Genomic DNA, 18811 nt, shown 5'->3' with positions numbered 1-18811 from the left:
CTCATTCTCCCCCACTGTGTAAAACCTGTAGCAGATGATATCCCTAGACAGTGTTGCCTTGTCATGAGAGCCTGTTAGGCAGGCAGGCAGACAGGCAGGCAGGGATGAAGGCAGGCAGGCAGGCAGACAGGGAGGCAGGCAGGGAGGCAGACAGTCAGGCAGGGATGGAGGCAGGCAGGCAGGCTTCAAGGACCACTCTCATTTTGGAGTCTTGAGGCCACAGGTGCAAGACAGCAAACGTTTCACACCCCTTCCTCAGTAATTGGCCAAAGCTCCCCCTCCTCTCCTCCTCTCCACTACCATCAGCTCCTCCTCTTTGCATTAACCCCCCTCCTCCCTATACCTCCCTCCCCCTCTCCAGACTTGACAGAATGAAGCAGGGTCGGCTTGGACCCACCATCACGGCAACTACGCCAGCCAATTATAACTTGCCGAGGCGAGGATGCATGATGGAGTCGCCTAGCAACCGGCCGAGAGAGAGAGAGTTTGTGTGAGAGAGACAGAAAGAGAGAGAGTAAGACAGAGAGAGAGAGAGAGTTTGTGTGAGAGAGACAGAAAGAGAGAGAGTAAGACAGAGAGAGAGAGAGAGAGGCGTGCAGCCGCCTGAATCCGCCAGTCATGGACACTCAGCGCCACCAGCCAATTATGGCTCTGCTCTGGATGAGTGTAATACAGTTGCCAGGCAACCCAAACCCCCAAAATGGGAGCAGGTTGGGGTGGGTGGTAGCTTTTTTTGGGGGTGGGGGAGAGTGTATTTGGGGGTTGGGTGGTGTTAGGGGCAGGGGTAGTTGGAATGGGCAGCACTGTGTTAAAACAGGCTGAGACTGATACCAGGAGCTGCAAATAATCAGCCATTTACGAACTCTCCTCTCGCCTGTTCTGATATGGTCTCCTAGCAACGCACCCCCCCACCTCATCACCCACCTCTCCCTCCCATCAGCATCACAGGTGCCTGTGTGCTGCAGTTAATTACATTTCCTTAGTCAACTGGAGATAGAGTGTAGAGCCTATTATGATCTCTCAGCTGAAGTTACAGCAGACAGACAAACAGACTGACTCAGACAATTATGGCCCATTTCACATTTACTAGAGTTTCATCCATGCAGCAGCTCCCGTCTCCCTAAAACAAAGAATCCATTCCCAACACCAGAGGAGTGAAGATAGGAAAATAGTGGGTGGGTTTCTGTTCTGACTGCTCACATTCTAGAACAATGTTCAACCTATAGAATTAGAATCACTAGAATGAACATTTGTTTTAGTCATTCTAATTCTATAGTTATTCTAGTCATTCTAATTCTATGGTTATTCTAGTCATTCTAATTCTATGGTTATTCTAGTCATTCTAATTCTATAGTTATTCTAGTCATTCTAATTCTATGGTTATTAAAACCTCAGTGAAAGGCTGTGTGTTTCCTTACCAACTGTTATTGATGGGGCCATCCAGGAGCATGTCATCCTCATGAAGCAAGGGCCCCCCTTAAATCCTGCACTAATCTTAATCTCCCTCCCTGTGTGTCACTGATGTATGGACATAATAACCAAAAAGAAGGATTAGGCTAATTACTGTACTGTGCCGCTCTTGTCTTGTAATGAACATATCGGGGCTGGGGCTACACAGCAGCATGCTGCAGCATGTCTTAAGGGTGTTGTTTTCTCTTCTACCCTTCTCTTTTTTTCCCCTTTCCCTCCTCTAATTTTTTTGGGTGGTGGAGGGGGGGAGGGGGGGGGGTGGTGAATGAATGGCTTGCATCAGCTCGCTGGTGATTAGCATCGCTAGCGCTCTAGTGGCAGCGGTGAAACCTGCCGAGTCAACAGCAGGCCTCAGGAAAGGATTAGCGTCGCTAACACTGATGCTAACGCTACGGCTAGCGCTAACCTGATGCCAACACTTCTCTCTCTCTCTCTCTGAGGTTCACTGGGAGGGCAGCGGTGGTTAGATACTCCAGGCTGCAGTAGACATGGCTGAATTAGCCATTTAGACCTGTCAGTCTATCAATCCATTGGCAATTACCGTACCACTCCCCCCGCTAGCAGCTTGTGGATGGAGAGACTGGACTGGTTTCAGTAAGAGACTCAGAGTCACTGAGGTGAATGAGAGAAAGAGAGAGAGGCTGCACTGCAGAGCTAAGACCTATGTATTTTTAGCCCATTGGAAGGATCTCACAGGGGGATGTAGAGCGATAGATCAAGACTGCTTTCTGTGTTTCTACTTCACAACACTGGATTGCAATCCTTGCACTCACACATATCAAGCTGAGTACTTATACTGAAACAGAAGATGTTTTCAGGCAGAGTTGAAACCTATACCTATATTCTCCCAGGGTCTTGTGTTAGGTGCATGGTGCACCTGTATAATTGTAGATGCATGGTCCTTGGTCAGGTTAGACAGTGTGTTTTCAGGCAGTGTGTTTAGTGCATGACCTGGCCTTATTGGCTGTGTACCCTTGTAATCTCCACCCGGCCACCTCTCAGAGCCTGAGAGTTCCTCTCTAGGTTTCTTCCTAGGTCCTAGCCATTCTAGGGAGTTTTTACTAGCCACTGCGTTTCTACATCTGCATTGCTTGCTCTTTGGGATGTTTGGGGTTTTAGGCTGGGTTTCTGTATAAGAACTTTGTGACGGCTGATGTAAAAAGGGCTTTAGAAATACATTTGATTGATTGCATGGTGCATGGTGCATGGTGCATGGTGCCCATGGTCAGGCATAGGTTCTGTCTCACCTGTGTGTGTCCTCTGGTGTGCCTTCAGGTGGGAACTCTTGGTGTAAACCTTCCTGCAGCCGTTGAACTGACAGCGATGGACCCTCTTCTTGTTCTCTGGGATATCTCCCCCCAGCGACCCAGCCCCCTGCTCGCTGTCGCTGTGCCCCCCCCTGCTGGGCGGCGAGGGTAGAGTGGAGTGTGTGGCCACCAGCTTGGCCGCATTCAGACCAACCTTCTTGGCCACCAGTTTGAGCGTGAGCGTGCCGTCGGCTGTGGCGGTGAGCGTCTGCATGGGCTTGACCAGGTGGCGGCCCAGCTCCGGCGAGGAGGGCGGTGTGAGGGAGGTGACGGCACTCAGCTGAGCAGCGTTGACCCCGTTGACCCCCTCCTTGGTGGTCTTCGCTCCAGACTCTTTTCCGGGGGCCTTGGTGTTGTGGGGCTGTGGGGCCTGTAGCACCTTGGGGAGGGAGACGAGGAGGGGAGGGGGGCTGGGCTGGTCGGGGAGGCTGGGGAGGAGGGGGTCCAGTGGGTCCATCAGGTCCTCGTCACTGTCAGCACCCTGCATGAAGGTGGGCGTCAGGAGACAGTCGAGCTCCTCGTCAAACAGCTCTGATAGACGCTTGGGCTCTGTCTGCAGGTACCGCTCCAACTCCAGACAGGTCTGTAAGGGTGAGAGAGACACGGTCAGAAACAGGAACACTACAGGAGAGAACACTCATCCCTAATCTACACATATTATTCAGAGACGCTTGGGCTCCGTCTGCAGGTACCGCTCCAACTCCAGACACTCAGTCAGAGACACACAGCCCCACCACACTCATCTCTAATCAATGCATACTGTTTCAGACCTCATACAAAAGTACCGATTTGATTAGCCTCATATGAAACAACTGATCCTATCAACCATATACACTCTTAGAAAAAAGGGTTCCAAAATGGTTCCCAAAAGGATAATCCTTTTTGGTTCTAGATAGCACCTTTTTTTCTAAGAGTGTATGATAACCTGTCAGTGACTCAGCAGAACTCAAACAATCTGACACAGCCACACACTCTATATCATGAAACCACTGACTAGATACACATCCAGCTCTGCTAATCTAACCACCATCACACATCATCATAATCTGAGCATCCTATCATCCCTCCACCCAGTATGGTCCAGTGGTCCAGCCTCTCCAGTGTTGACCATGTCACCTGCCCCTAGCTGAACCCAGAGAGGGGGATTATTCTCTGATTGAACTGTGCTGGCCTTACTCTTTCCTTCCGCTCTGCTTTACAAGGGAGAGAAATTAACCAGCCATGGAATTTTTTATCATGAGAAAAAGGAAGGGAGGGAAGGGAGGGGGATACATGCAGAGAGGGGGGTAGAGAGAGAGGGAGAGATATGGGAATACGTGCAGAGAGAGGGGTAGAGAGAGAGGGAGAGAGATAGGGATATGTTCAGAGAGAGCGGTAGAGAGCGCGGTAGAGATATAGGGAGATGTTCAGAGAGAGGGGTAGAGAGAGAGGGAGAGAGATAGGGATATGTTCAGAGACAGGGGTAGAGAGAGAGGGAGATATATAGGGATATGTTCAGAGAGAGGGGTAGAGAGAGAGGGAGAGAGATAGGGATATGTTCAGAGAGAGGGGTAGAGAGAGAGGGAGAGAGATATGGATATGTTCAGAGACAGGGGTAGAGAGAGAGGGAGAGAGATAGGGATATGTTCAGAGAGAGGGAGAGAGATAGGGATATGTTCAGAGAGAGGGGGAGAGAGAGAGGGAGAGAGATAGGGATATGTTCAGAGAGAGGGGTAGAGAGAGGGAGAGAGATATGGATATGTTCAGAGAGAGTGGTAGAGAGAGCGGTAGAGATATAGGGATATGTTCAGAGAGAGGGGTAAAGAGAGAGGGAGAGAGATAGGGATATGTTCAGAGAGAGGGGTAGAGAGAGAGGGAAAGAGATAGGGATATGTTCAGAGAGAGGGGTAGAGAGAGAGGGAGAGAGATAGGGATATGTTCAGAGAGAGGGGTAGAGAGAGAGGGAGAGAGATAGGGATATGTTCAGAGAGAGGGGTAGAGAGAGAGGGAGAGAGATATGGATATGTTCAGAGAGAGGGGTAGAGAGAGAGGGAGAGAGATAGGGATATGTTCAGAGAGAGGGAGAGAGATAGGGATAAGTTCAGAGAGAGGGGGGGAGAGAGAGGGAGAGAGATAGGGATATGTTCAGAGAGAGGGGTAGAGAGAGGGAGAGAGATATGGATATGTTCAGAGAGAGTGGTAGAGAGAGCGGTAGAGATATAGGGATATGTTCAGAGAGAGGGGTAAGAGAGAGGGAGAGAGATAGGGATATGTTCAGAGAGAGGGGTAGAGAGAGAGGGAAAGAGATAGGGATATGTTCAGAGAGAGGGGTAGAGAGAGAGGGAGAGAGATAGGGATATGTTCAGAGAGAGGGGTAGAGAGAGAGGGAGAGAGATAGGGATATGTTCAGAGAGAGGGGGAGAGAGAGAGGGAGAGAGATAGGGATATGTTCAGAGAGAGGGGTAGAGAGAAGGAGAGAGATAGGGATATGTTCAGAGAGAGTGGTAGAGAGAGCGGTAGAGATATAGGGATATGTTCAGAGAGAGGGGTAAAGAGAGAGGGAGAGAGATAGGGATATGTTCAGAGAGAGGGGTAGAGAGAGAGGGAAAGAGATAGGGATATGTTCAGAGAGAGGGGTAGAGAGAGAGGGAGAGAGATAGGGATATGTTCAGAGAGAGGGGTAGAGAGAGAGGGAGAGAGATAGGGATATGTTCAGAGACAGGGGTAGAGAGAGAGGGAGAGATCTAGGGATATCTTCAGAGAGAGGGGTAGAGAGAGAGGGAGAGAGATAGGGATATGTTCAGAGAGAGGGAGAGAGATAGGGATATGTTCAGAGAGAGGGGTAGAGAGAGAGGGAGAGAGATAGGGATATGTTCAGAGAGAGGGTAGAGAGAGAGGGAGAGAGATAGGGATATGTTCAGAGAGAGGGGTAGAGAGAGAGGGAGAGAGATAGGGATATGTTCAGAGAGAGGGGTAGAGAGAGGGAGAGAGATAGGGATATGTTCAGAGAGAGGGGTAGAGAGAGAGGGAGAGATATAGGGATATGTTCAGAGAGAGGGGTAGAGAGAGAGGGAGAGAGATAGGGATATGTTCAGAGAGAGGGGTAGAGAGAGAGGGAGAGAGATAGGGATATGTTCAGAGAGAGGGGTAGAGAGATAGGGATATGTTCAAAGAGATAGGGATATGTTCAGAGAGAGGGGTAGAGAGATAGGGATATGTTCAGAGAGAGGGGTAGAGAGAGAGGGAGAGAGATAGGGATATGTTCAGAGAGAGGGGTAGAGAGAGAGGGATATGTTCAGAGAGAGGGGTAGAGAGATAGGGATATGTTCAGGGAGATAGGGATATGTTCAGAGAGAGGGGTAGAGAGAGAGGGAGAGAGATAGGGATATGTTCAGAGGGCACAGTGTATACCAAATACTCAGCACAGTGTATACCAAACCCTCACCTCTCTCTTAAACCATACCCTACCAGAAAATCTCATCTTCAACACACACACACTTTCTCTCTCTAGTGTTTATTTTCTGCTATGGCTTCATTAGAATGAGCAATACCTTGCCATGAGAGAGAGAGAGAGAGAGAGAGGAGAGAGGAGAGAGGAGAGAGAGAGAGAGAGAGGAGAGAGAGAGAGAGAGAGGAGAGAGAGAGAGATGAGAGAGAGAGAGAGAGAGAGAGAGAGGAGAGAGAGAGAGAGAGAGAGAGAGAGAGAGAGAGAGAGAGAGAACACGACTCACTAACTGTCCACTCAGCACATTCTTCATACTGGTTCTACAATACTGTTGAGCAGTCACAGTGGTCAGTTTAGATATTAGATTGTTCCGTTTGGCATGTCACAGCTAAAACACTTGGGCAGAGGGAGAGGGGAGCAGTGGAATGGAGTCAAACCTTCCAGCACTTTAATCCATGTCATCAGTGCAAATTATAGCTGCCTTACCTCTATTATGTTAACTTCAGAAACACTGTGACATGGTGTATCTAAAGGCATGCTGCACTTCTGGCCGCTCTGTTCCCCTGTGTTTATAGTCAGACACATTTTTGTTGGGCATCTGTTGCAGGATGATAAGCTTTGCTTTGCTAGTTTTACTTCTGTTTTAAAAATGTCTTCTTTTTTCCTACGGAGGCACATTTGCATATGAGCATATATCAAAGAGATTTCTTCGGGGGGTGTGAATGTGTTTCAAACTCATTTTGTCTGATAAGCATTGTGTAGATATAGTGCGACGACGCACTAAAAAAAGTCCTTTGTTAACGCTGCCTGACAGTTGTGCTAAGACAAGGCTTTGGGCGATTCCTTTGACCGGCTCCTTGCTATGATTTGTGAACACTTTTATTATTTCTTAGTAATTCTAGTGTAATACAATCTGCAGTCAAGCATGGCCAAGGAGGGCCATTGTATTTATTCCCCTTTAAATTGGATCAATCATCACTAATGCATGGTAAAAGCAACACTGCAGGTAAGCCTAGCTGTGGTCCTGCTTGCCAAATGATCATTGAGTCAGTTGGAATAGCTCTTTAAACATTGTGCTGCCTTCTGAGTACATATTATCCTCAACTGTGACTAGGCCCACAGTATGGTCAGTGGCGGACACCTCAGGGGCTGGACAGGGGGAGGTGATATCACACACAGTAGGCGTGTCCAGTAGGAGAATACACTACCTATGACATTTCATGTATGACCTTTACGGTTTTTTTCATATGCGATAGGAAAGGTAACATACACACACATTCTGACACACACGCACACACACGCACGCGCGCGCACACACACACACACACACACACACACACACACACACACACACACACACACACACACCCTGCAGGGGGATAGATCAGTGCAGTGTGGGAGCATGCTGGCTCATGGCTTTGGCAGCTAGCGTGAGTAGAGGGGGCTCAGTCACCTCCATTCCCCAGTTCCGTCCCACAACATACGGATAAAGGTCATATCATCCCATACTGCTCTCACCGTGCTGCTGCTCAAAGGACATTAAACCCTGCATGGCCATGTCCTAAACCAGGCTGAGAATTCATAGTACTATACACTCCTTAAAAAAGGCATTGTTGTAGTTATTGCTGAGAAGTATGCTAACTGTCTCTATAGACTTCCAGTCATTGCTCTAACGCTAGTTAGCAATGGCTCCAGAAACTACCTTCAACTTCCTTCAAACTGCACGCAGAGACAACCTGCACGGAGAGGCTTAATTGCCGAAATGTCACACTATCCCTTTAACAGTGACAATGTTATGTTAAATAGGTGTGCCATGTTTTACAAGACTGCATTAGTCACATATAGTATTCTCAGAAAACACCAGTCAGAGGAAATACAATGACCAGAGGTTGTGTGTGTGTGTGTGTGTGTGTGTGTGAGTAACCATCCCCTTAAAGATTAAGCTACCACCTAAAGCACATACAATACAATACAATACAATACAATACAATACACATAGAACAACAATATAGTTGGAGGTTTTATCTGGTCACACTGCCATGGGGTTGTTAATAGTTAATAGTTAAATACACTACAGGTGTCACGACACCGACGGATGGTGGCGCCCCTCCTCGGCTGGGCGGAGCTCGGCGGTCATCGTCGCCGGCCTACTAGCTGCCATCGATCCTTTTTTGTTTCACTTTCTGTTGGTTAGGTCTAGGTAGGCACGCACCTGTTTTGGGTTAGTTATTAGTAGGGGGGGGGGTTATTTAGTTTAGCGTAGGATGTCTGTGTTTGTGCGTGTTTATGTTTCTTGTCCGTTTTGTGTGCTTGAGGAACGTGTGCTGGTTTTCCTCTGCCTGTGGTTGGTTTCTTTGTGTTCACCACCGCAGAAGTATTTAAGGGCTGCGTACCTATTTTTTGGCGACCACATCTATTTTCTGGAATAAAGAAGTGTGGTCAAGAATTCTCTGTCTCCTGCGCCTGACTCTACCTCTCCTGCTTTCTTGAGCCAGCTCGTGACAACAGGAGAATATAATTGGTGGGGAAAGAACCCAATTGCCATACTTGAGTAAAATTTAAGACACCTTAATAGAAAATGACTCAAGTAAAAGTAAAAGTCACTCAGTAAAATACTACTTGAGTAAAAATCTAAAAGTATTTGGTTTTAAATATACTTAAGTATCAAAAGTAAATGTAATTGCTAAAATGTACTTAAGTATCAAAAGTAAATGTAATTGCTAAAATGTACTTAAGTATCAAAAGTAAATGTAATTGCTAAAATGTACTTAAGTATCAAAAGTAAAAGTAAAAGTATAAATCATTTTAATTCCTTGTATTAAGCAAAGCAGCTGGCCACATTTTCTAGTTTTTTATTTATTGACGGATAGCCAGGGGCACGCTCCAACTAGGACATAATTTACAAACCAAGCATGTGTTTAGTGAGTCCGCCAGATCAGAGGCAGTAGGGACGACCAGGGATGTTCTCTTGATAAGTGTGTGAATTAGACCATTTTCCTGTCCTGGCATTCAAAATGTAACTAGTACTTTTGGGTGTCAGGAAAATGTATGGAGTAAAAAGTACATCATTCTCTTTAGGAATGTAATGAAGTACAAGTAAAAGTTGTCAAAAATATTAATAATAAAGTAAAGTACAGATACTCCAAAAAACTACTTAAGTAGTACTTGAAAGTATTTTTACTTAATTACTTTACACCACTGGAGAATAGCAGTGTGGGGACTACATTTCTACTGTTAACATTAGTTTTATATGAAGCACCTGTTAAAGTGTATTGAATGTGTGAACAGGTCTATGTTTTCTCTCCTCTCACACTGTGACTGGGCCATAGCTCCCACAGCTACAATAAAGACCAAAACAAACTGCTCCATTTTCTCCGTTCTCCCTCTGTGAGCCTCTCTGGCCTTGACTCCACCAGAGAGAGAGCCTTGATGCTAGGCTTCGATTTGTAAGCCGCTTTGGATAAAAGCATCTGCTAAAAGGCATATATTATTGTGTGTGTGCGTGCGTGCGTGCCACAATGTATGTGTGTCACAGTGTGTGTATCAAACTGTGTGTGTGTGTCCATCAATAATAGATGCTGAGCCGAAGGGGTTCACACCCAGCTAAGAGCCTCTGTCTGTCAGACAAAGAGACCAGAGTGGACCACAGCCATCGCTACATCTACAGCTAACTGTTATTACACCATCCAGCTGGACTCCAACTAGACACAAAGGGGAAATTATCACCAGTCTGTCCCAAATGGCACCCTATTCCCTTTATAATGCGTTCATTGGAAGACTATCCATAGGGCTCTGGTCAAAAGTAGCGCAGTATATAGGGAATAGGGTGCCATTTGGGACGCACCTCAGCAATATCCGACTTGGTTACTCTCAATGTCTTGGCACCAGTGGCGTAACTTGTGGGCCCCCCTGCCTTGCGGGGGCTGAGGGGGTGTGTGCGCTACGCCAGTGCTTGGCACCCTGCTCGGGCATTATAAAGTCAGCACATTATCTAAACTAATGGCTTCATATGATCTCATTCCTGCATCTAGGAAAGTGTGTATTTATGTTCTCTCTCCCCTCCATTTTGGGGTTCAAATCTCTCTCATACAAATAGGTTTTAATTAAAGCTTTGGCTTTCATCAGATGCTGTTTGAAGCTCTATCTCTTGATGCTAAACTGATCTCTCTCCTCTGCTTTTCTCTCTCTCTCTCTTCTCTCTCTCTATTCTCTGCTCTCCTCTCTCTCTCTTTTCTCTCTTTTCTCTCTTTCTTCTCTGCTCTCCCCATCTCCCCTCTCTCTCTTCTCTCTCTCCCTACACAGCATGCGTTGATGAGTAATTAGCCACTCAAACGACCCAGCGAAGAGATACTCTTTATTCAGCTAATTTGCTGATGGGAAGCCTGTGTGTGTGTGTGTGTGTGTGTGTGTGGGTTTTCATCTGTGTATGTATAAGAGAGAGAGTGTGTGCAGAGACTGGTAGCCTACGTGCCAAGAGTTTTGATTTCACTGCAGAAAACCTCCTCATTGTGCCTTGAGGGGCTATGCTGTATAACTTAGAGAGAGGTGCCATCTCAGAGAATACAGTTTGTCCCCTCAACCCCCTTCTTCTATTTAGCCTGTACTGTATCACACAGCCTTCAGTGCAACTGGCTGTTTTCAATGAGCCGGAATGGAGTCTGTCCGTAACGGGCCATCTCCCCTCCCCTCTGGTGTTCATAACAATAACCCAGGGTGCTGTAACTCCACCACAGCTATTATCCACCCCCTCCCAACACACACACACACGCTCCGAACATCATAACCATTCCTCTGTAAAATTGGGACTGCACCCTTGATTCATTGCTGTTTATTTTGTCGGGAGCGTTAGGGAAAGCGTTAGGAGGGGTTTGAGTGTTTCTGTGGGAGCCTGCGGTACCTGCTGCACCATTAGCTCTGTAACGACACCACAATTACTGAGGCTGAGGCAGCCCTGCCTGTCAGAGGAGAGGAGCGCTATCAGGATGGGAGGAGTGACAGATGCTTGCCATCAACACAGGAGACGTTTCAAATCTCTATCGCTTTGCCTTCTCCCATCCTCTATTCCCCAAATGACCTAACCTCATCAGAGACTTCTGTCCATCTTTACTAAGACAGAGGGAGATATAGAAAGAGGGAGGGAGAGAAATGGGACAGCGAAAGGGTGGACAGAGAGAGCTGGAGAGAGGAGAGAGTGAGAAAAGAGGGTGGAAGGATAGAGAAAGACACAGAGAAAGGCTAGAGGAAGGGATATGGCTTTACTCTCCCAGTAAGAGGTAGATGCTATCTGTCCCAATGACATTTAGAGCATCTTTGTAGCAGAATAACATCCCAGTCATCTGGTCTGGAGCCCACACCGTCTCTGAAAGGATTTCATGGATTTGTTACCCTCCCTCCCCTCTCCTTCTCTAGCAGGGGATCGGTTTACTATGGAGCGCCTGTGTGTGTGTGTGTGAGTGTGAGTAGGAGTGTGGCTTGTCATGGCCCTGCCTGACGACCAGCGGTGTGGCTCTTGCCTGCTGTTTGATGATGTGTGCGAGATGTGACGTGTGCGTGTCTGTGATGCTGGAGAGAGTGACAGTGGAGGGGCCATCAAATCAAATCAAATTTTATTTGTCACATGCGCTGAATACAACAGGTGTAGACCATACAGGGAAATGCTTACTTACAGGCCCTTAACCAACAATGCAGTTCAAGAAATAGAGTTAAGAAAATATTTACTAAATAAACTAAAGTTAAAGATAAAATAAAAATACAATAAAATAACAATAATGAGTCGAGGTAATATGTACATGGTAATATGTAGTGGTAAAGTGACTATGTATAGATAATAAACAGTGAGTAGCAGCAGTGTAAAAACAAAGGTGGGGGGGGGGGTACAATGTAAATAGTCCTGGTAGCCATTGATTAGCTGTTCAGGAGTCTTATGGCTTGGGAGTAGAAGCTGTTAAGAAGCCTTTTGGACCTAGACTTGGTGTTCTGGTACCTCTTGCCGTGTGGTAGCAGAGAGAACAGTCTATGACTTGGGTGACTGGAGTCTTTCACAATTTTTTGGGCCTTCCCCTGACAGCGCCTAGTATATAGGTCCTGGATGACAGGAAGCTTGGCCCCAGTGATGTACTGGGCCGTACACACTACCCTCTGTAGCACATTATGGTCAGATGCCAAGCAGTTGCCATACCAGGCGGTGATGAAACCGGTCAGGATGCTCTCAATGGTGAAGCTGTTGAACTTTTTGAGGATCTGAGGACCCATGCCAAATCTTTTCAGTCTCCTGAGGGGGAAAAGGTGTTGTCGTGCCCTCTTCACAACTGTCTTGGTGTGTTTGGACCACGATAGTTCATTGGTGATGTGGACACCAAGGAACTTGAAACTCTCGACCCGCTCCACTACAGCCCCGTTGATGTTAATGTGGGCCTGTTCGACCCTCCTTTTCCTGTATTCCACGATCAGTTCCCTTGTCTTGTTCACATTGAGGGAGAGGTTGTTGTCCTGGCACCACACTGCCAGGTCTCTGACCTCCTCCTTATAGGCTGTCTCATCATTGTCTGTGATCAGCCCTACGTCTGTTGTGTCGTCAGCAAACTTAATGATGGTGTTGGAGTCATGCTTGTCCACACAGTCGTGGGTGAACAGGGAGTACAGGAGGGGTCTAAGCATGTACCCCTGAGGGGCCCCAGTGTTGAGGATCAGCGTGGCAGATGTGTTGTTGCTTACTCTTACCACCTGGAGGCGGCCCGTCAGAAAGTCTAGGATCCAGTTGCAGAGGGAGGTGTTTAGTCCCAGGGTCATTAGGGATGAGATTATGGCACTATGGTGTTGAAAGCTGAGCTGTAGCCAATAAACAGCATTCTCACTAGAGGTCGACCGATTATGATTTTTCAACGCCGATACCGATTATTGGAGGAGCAAAAAAAAATGCCGATACCGATTAATCAGTCGATATTTATATATATATATATTTGTAATAATGACAATTACAACAATACTGAAGGAACAATGAACACTTATTTGAACTTAATATAATACATAAATAAAATCTATCTAGTCTCAAAAAAATAATGAAACATGCTCAATTTGGTTTAAATAATGCAAAAACAAAGTGTTGAGGAAGAAAGTAAAAGTGCAATATGTGCCATGTAAAAAAGCTAACGTTTAAGTTCCTTGCTCAGAACATATGAAAGCTGGTGGTTCAATATTCTCACTTCTTCAATATTCCCAGTTAAGAAGTTTTAGGTTGTAGTTATTATAGGAATTATGACGCGTCGACTATTTCTCTCTATACCATTTGTATTTCATATACCTTTGACTATTGGATGTTCTAATAGGCACTTTAGTATTGCCAGACTAATCTCAGGAGTTGATAGGCTTGAAGTCATAAAGAGCGCTGTGATTAAAGCATTGCTAAGAGCTGCTGGCAAAAGCAGTAAAGTTTGAATGAATGCTTACGAGCCTGCTGTTGCCTACCACCGCTCAGTTAGACTGCTCTATCATATATCAAATCATAGACTTAATTATAATATAATAAACACAGAAATACGAGCCTTTGGTCATTAACATGGTCAAATCTGGAAACTATCATTTCGAAAACAAAATGTTTATTCTTTCAGCGAAATACGGAACCGTTCTGTCTAAACATAAGTCTAAATATTCCTGTTACATTGCACAACCTTCAATGTTATGTTCATAATTATGTAAAATTCTGGCAAATTAGTTCGCAACGAGCCAGGCGGCCCAAACTGTTGCATATACCCTGACTCTGCGTGCAAGGAACGCAAGAGAAGTGACACAATTTCATCTGGTTAATATTGCCTGCTAACATGAATTTCTTTTAACTAAATATGCAGATTTAAAAATATATACTTCTGTGTATTGATTTTAAGAAAGGCATTGATGTTTATGGTTAGGTACAGTCATGCAACAATTGTGCTTTTTTCGCAAATGCGCTTTTGTTAAATCATCCCCCGTTTGGCGAAGTAGGCTGTTATTCGATGATAAATTAACAGGCACCGCATTGATTATATGCAACGCAGGACAAGCTAGTTAACCTAGTAATATCATCAACCATGTATAGTTAACTAGTGATTATGTGAAGATTGATTGTTTTTTCTAAGATAAGTTTAATGCTAGCTAGCAACTTACCTTGGCTCTTTGCTGCAGATTACCGATTGTTATGAAAACTTGAAATCGTCCCTAATTAATCGGCGATGCCGATCTGGATCTGTTGGGGCAGTATGCGAATTGGAGTGGGTCCAGGGTTTCCGGGATGATGGTGTTGATGTGAGCTATGACCAGCCTTTCAAAGCACTTCATGGCTACAGATGTGAGTGCTATGGGGCGGTAGTCATTTCGGCAGGTTACCTTCACTTTCTTGGGCAGGGACTATGGTGGTCTGCTTGAAACATATAGGTATTACAGACTCGGTCAGGGAGAGGTTGAAAATGTCAGTGAAGACACTTGCCAGTTGGTCCGCACATGCTCTGAGTGAATGTCCTGGCAATCCGTCTGGCCCTGCGGCCTTGTGAATGTTGACCTGTTTAAAGGTCTTGCTCACATCGGCTACCGAATGCGTGATCACACAGTCATCCGGAACAGCTGGTGCTCTCTTGCATGCTTTAGTGTTGCTTGCTTAGATGTGAGCATAAAAGGCATTTAGCTCATCTGGTAGGCTCGTGTCACTGGGCAGCTCATGCCTGGGTTTCCCTTTGTAGTCCGTAATAGTTTGCAAGACCTGCCACATGCGACGAGCGTCAGAGCCGGTGTAGTAGGATTCAAACTTAGTCCAGTATTGACGTTTTGCCTGTTTGATGGTTCGTCTGAGGGCATAGTGGGATTTCTTATAAGCGTCCGGATTATTGTCCCACTCCTTGAAAGCGGCAGCTCTAGCCTTTAGCTCGGTGCAGATGTTGCCTGTAATCCATGGCTTCTGGTTGGGATATGTACGTACGGTCACTGTGGGGATGATGTCGTCAATGCACTTATTGATGAAGCCGGTGACTGAGGTGGCATACTCCTCAATGCCATTGGATGAATCCCGGAACATATTCCAGTCTGTGCTAGCAAAACAGTCCTGTAGCGTAGCATCCGTGTCATCTGACCACTTCCGTATAGAATTATGGTCAGATTTGCCAAATGGAGGGCAAGGGAGAGCTTTGCATGCTTCTCTGTATGTGGAGTAAAGGTGGTCTAGAGTTTTTTCCCCTCTGGTTGCACATCTGGTTGCACAAATGAGGTAAAACAGATTTAATTTTGCATTCATTAAAGTGCCTGGCCACTAGGCTTCTGGCTGAGCATTTTCTTGTTTGCTTATGGCCTTATACAGCTCGTTGAGTGCGGCCTTAGTGCCATCTGTGGTGGTAAATAGACGTCTACGAATAATATAGATGAAAACTCTCTTGGTAGATAGTGTGGTCCACAGCTTATCATGAGGTACTCTACCTTAGGCGAGCAATACCTTGAGACCTTCTTTAATATTAGTCATCGCGCACTAGCTGTTATTGACAAATAGACACCCTTCCCCACGCCTCGTCTTACCAGACGTAGCTGCTCTGTCCTGCCGATGCATGGAAAACCCAGCCAGCTCTATATTATCCGTGTCGTCATTCAGCCCCGACTCGGTGAAACATAAGATATTACAGTTTTCAATGTCCCGTTGATAGGATTGTCTCGATCGTAGATCATCCAGTTTATTTTCCAGTGATTGCACGTTGGCCAATAGAACAGATGGTAGAGGTAGTTTGCCGACGAATTCTCACAAGGCACCCCCTGTATATCTGTCTTTTATTCACACGAATGACGGGGATTTGGGCCTGGTTTAGGTGAAGCAGTATATCCTTCGCGTCAGACTCATTAAAGAAAAAATCTTCGTCCAGTTTGAGGTGAGTAATCGCTGTTCTGATTTCCAGGAGCTCTTTTCGGTCATAAGAGACGGTAGCAGCAACAATATGTACAAAATAAGTAACAAACAAACAAACAAACAAACAAACAAACAAACAAACAGAATAGCACAGTAGGTTAGGAGCCCGTAAAACGACAACCATCCCCTCCGGCGCCATTGTATGGTGAAGAGGTTGTGTTGAAGCTGGGATACTATGTCAGTCAAGGAGGCCAAAGGGGAGACGACAGCTGAAACACACACACACACACACACACACACACACACACACACGGTCTCCCCATCCCCCTTCATCAAAGCCCTGGGGTTTCTGACATTTAGAAGATCCAGTTACAGGGAGAGGCAGTAGATACAGTGCTTTAGTGTGTGAGCTGAGCGCATGGTGTGTGTGTGTGTGTGTGTGTGTGTGTGTGAGCGTGTGTACTTTTGCTGCTTTAATTGAAAAGCTGGTCGTAAAACCAGTGAACTGGAGGCCCTTGGAGGCTGATTTCTTACACAAGACAACAAAAAAGAGTAGAAGGAGCTCAATAAAGAGGTGAATGGCAAATGGAAAGACACGTGTGTGAAAAGTCAACACACATCAGCTCTGTACAATGCTGAGTGGCAAAAGAGATTCCCTTTGATCTGAAACAAGACTCCCTGACCACGTCCCGAATGGCACCCTATTCCCTATAGTACACTACTTTTGTTCACAGCCCTGGTCAAAAGTAGTGCGCTCTGAAGGAAATAAGGTGCTATTTGGGATGCAGAACTTCTTTCAGGGGAGACCAAGGCCTGGCAATGGAAGAGTTTGTTCTGTCAGAACATCAATCTCAACAAAGAGATTTGGTTCTGTGTTCAGGAGGGTCGAGAGAGCAGACAAAACAAGAGATAAGCATCTGAACAGGACGTACGTTACTCCCCAGACCTTTCAATGTCTGTTACCTTTCTCGTTTTATACACAAAATAGGTTTTAGAGCCCCTTCTCTCCGCAGCTACTGTTGGAACTGAAACAGCCCTGGGATGGTTGAGGAACATTCTTCATATAAAGCGGTAACACAGAAAATATTACATTTAGACCACAAAACCCAAGCCTTCTTAATGTCCTGAGGCACAGCTAGCTTTTATTGCTTGGGATATGTCCCTGAAATGGCCCCCCTGATCTGCCCAGGCCACAACCCTCCCCTATGCCCAATCCCCCTACCCCACTGGCCTCCTCCAATGAAATTTTAATCAACAGTCTATGATGGAGCGGGGCCACTCAGACACTCCCGCTGTGTGATTGCTCTGCCCCCCCCCCTCCATCATCTCTGCACCTGTGTCAACCCCCTCCCCCACTCCTTCTCTCTCTCCCTCCCTCCTTACAATACTTACAGTAGCCCCTCATTTCCCTCTCACCCCTGCCTCCCCTAGCTCGCCCCCCCCTGCACACGTCCTGACACATTCTCTCACAGCAAAGCAATTAGCACGCGAACGTCACCCCCCCCCCCACACACACTCTGCCCTCACCCCCCACCTCTACTCCTGCCCTGATCCACTGCCACCTGGGCAGACTAATAAACATAGGTTATAAAACTAATGAATAGTGCAGGCAGCAGCAGATAGACGCATCATAGTGCAGAATAAGGAACATTTAAACAGCTGTTAGTGGAGACAAGGCAGATATGCCCTTTTAATTTGGGGGATAATTTAATCTCGTTTCTCTTGGCCCCTGGCCACTGGTGCGTGGTTTGTGCATGCACGGGGAGCGGGGATTGGGTGGGATACGGAGTGATACGATGGCTGGTTGGAAATGAACGTCTCCTCTGCCGTCACGCGCCAGACGGCCCTTCGCCAGGGTCATTTGTCAAGTCATGCGCTTGTCCTCCAACATGCAGCATTTATCGAGGGTGTAAAAATTATGTGCTTACTTTCCACAATCCATTGCTGCAATTCCCACTGACAGCAGAATTGGCTGCAGAGCCAGAGCAGAGCACTCACTACTACCACAATACATGGTGTCCCACATGGCACCCCATTCCCAATAGTGCCATAGTAGTGCATCACGTATGGAATAAGGTTCCATTTGGGGTGCAGATTAGGAGTCCATCTCCTGTTTGAGTGTGTTTCTGGGTTAAAACCAGAGAGCAAGGCCTCGTTCAACCCACCAACCACACATTCACTACCTCCGCATTGGACAATTCTGAGTGCCCTAACCGAATAAAAGAATGAATACTTGACTTTTTGAATGTTGTTGACTTCTACAATACATATTTCCGATGTTTAATGAAATCTCTTGAAGAGGCCACTTGTGAATATACTAGCCTACAGCACTTATGGCAGAGGTTTAATAAAAGCTATTTAACATTACTCTAATATACACAGAGAACACCCAGATGTAGGATTGCATGGCATATCAGCATTACATCAATGCAAAGGCAGCAGATATCATTTCTAATCCTAACCTAACCATAAATTATATAGAATTTACACACAGAAATATTCTGAAAGATCAACATCTTGATCAAGTGACAAACAAACAACCACCTGTCAAGGTCTTTGCCTCCTGATACATTATGCCGTTCTGCCTGGCCTGCACTGTGTACTGTAAGACAATCACGCCATCATGCATGGCCCCAGCCAAATCAATAGGAGGAAGAGAGAAAGAGAGGGAGAAAAAAACGAGGCGTGGTCCCAGTTACCAGGAGGAGAGAGGAAGAGAGGAGGGGAGTGAAGAGGAGAGATAAGGGTAAGATGAGG

The 18811-nt window shown here is 46.3% G+C and overlaps 1 protein-coding gene across 1 annotated transcript in view; it reads right to left on the bottom strand.

Moving 5' to 3' along the window:
- LOC115160886 (Krueppel-like factor 7) overlaps positions 1–18811 on the bottom strand; it is a 67688-nt gene that overhangs the window by 12981 nt on the left and 35896 nt on the right. Inside the window, exon 2 of the mRNA XM_029711390.1 lies at positions 2718–3360. Within this exon, the coding sequence (XP_029567250.1) occupies positions 2718–3360 (643 nt within the window). The remainder of the gene's footprint in view (positions 1–2717; positions 3361–18811) is intronic.

This window comes from Salmo trutta, chromosome 24 (assembly GCF_901001165.1).
Source record: "Salmo trutta chromosome 24, fSalTru1.1, whole genome shotgun sequence".
Lineage (NCBI taxonomy): Eukaryota > Metazoa > Chordata > Actinopteri > Salmoniformes > Salmonidae > Salmo > Salmo trutta.
This window is presented reverse-complemented; position numbering and strand designations above follow the sequence as displayed.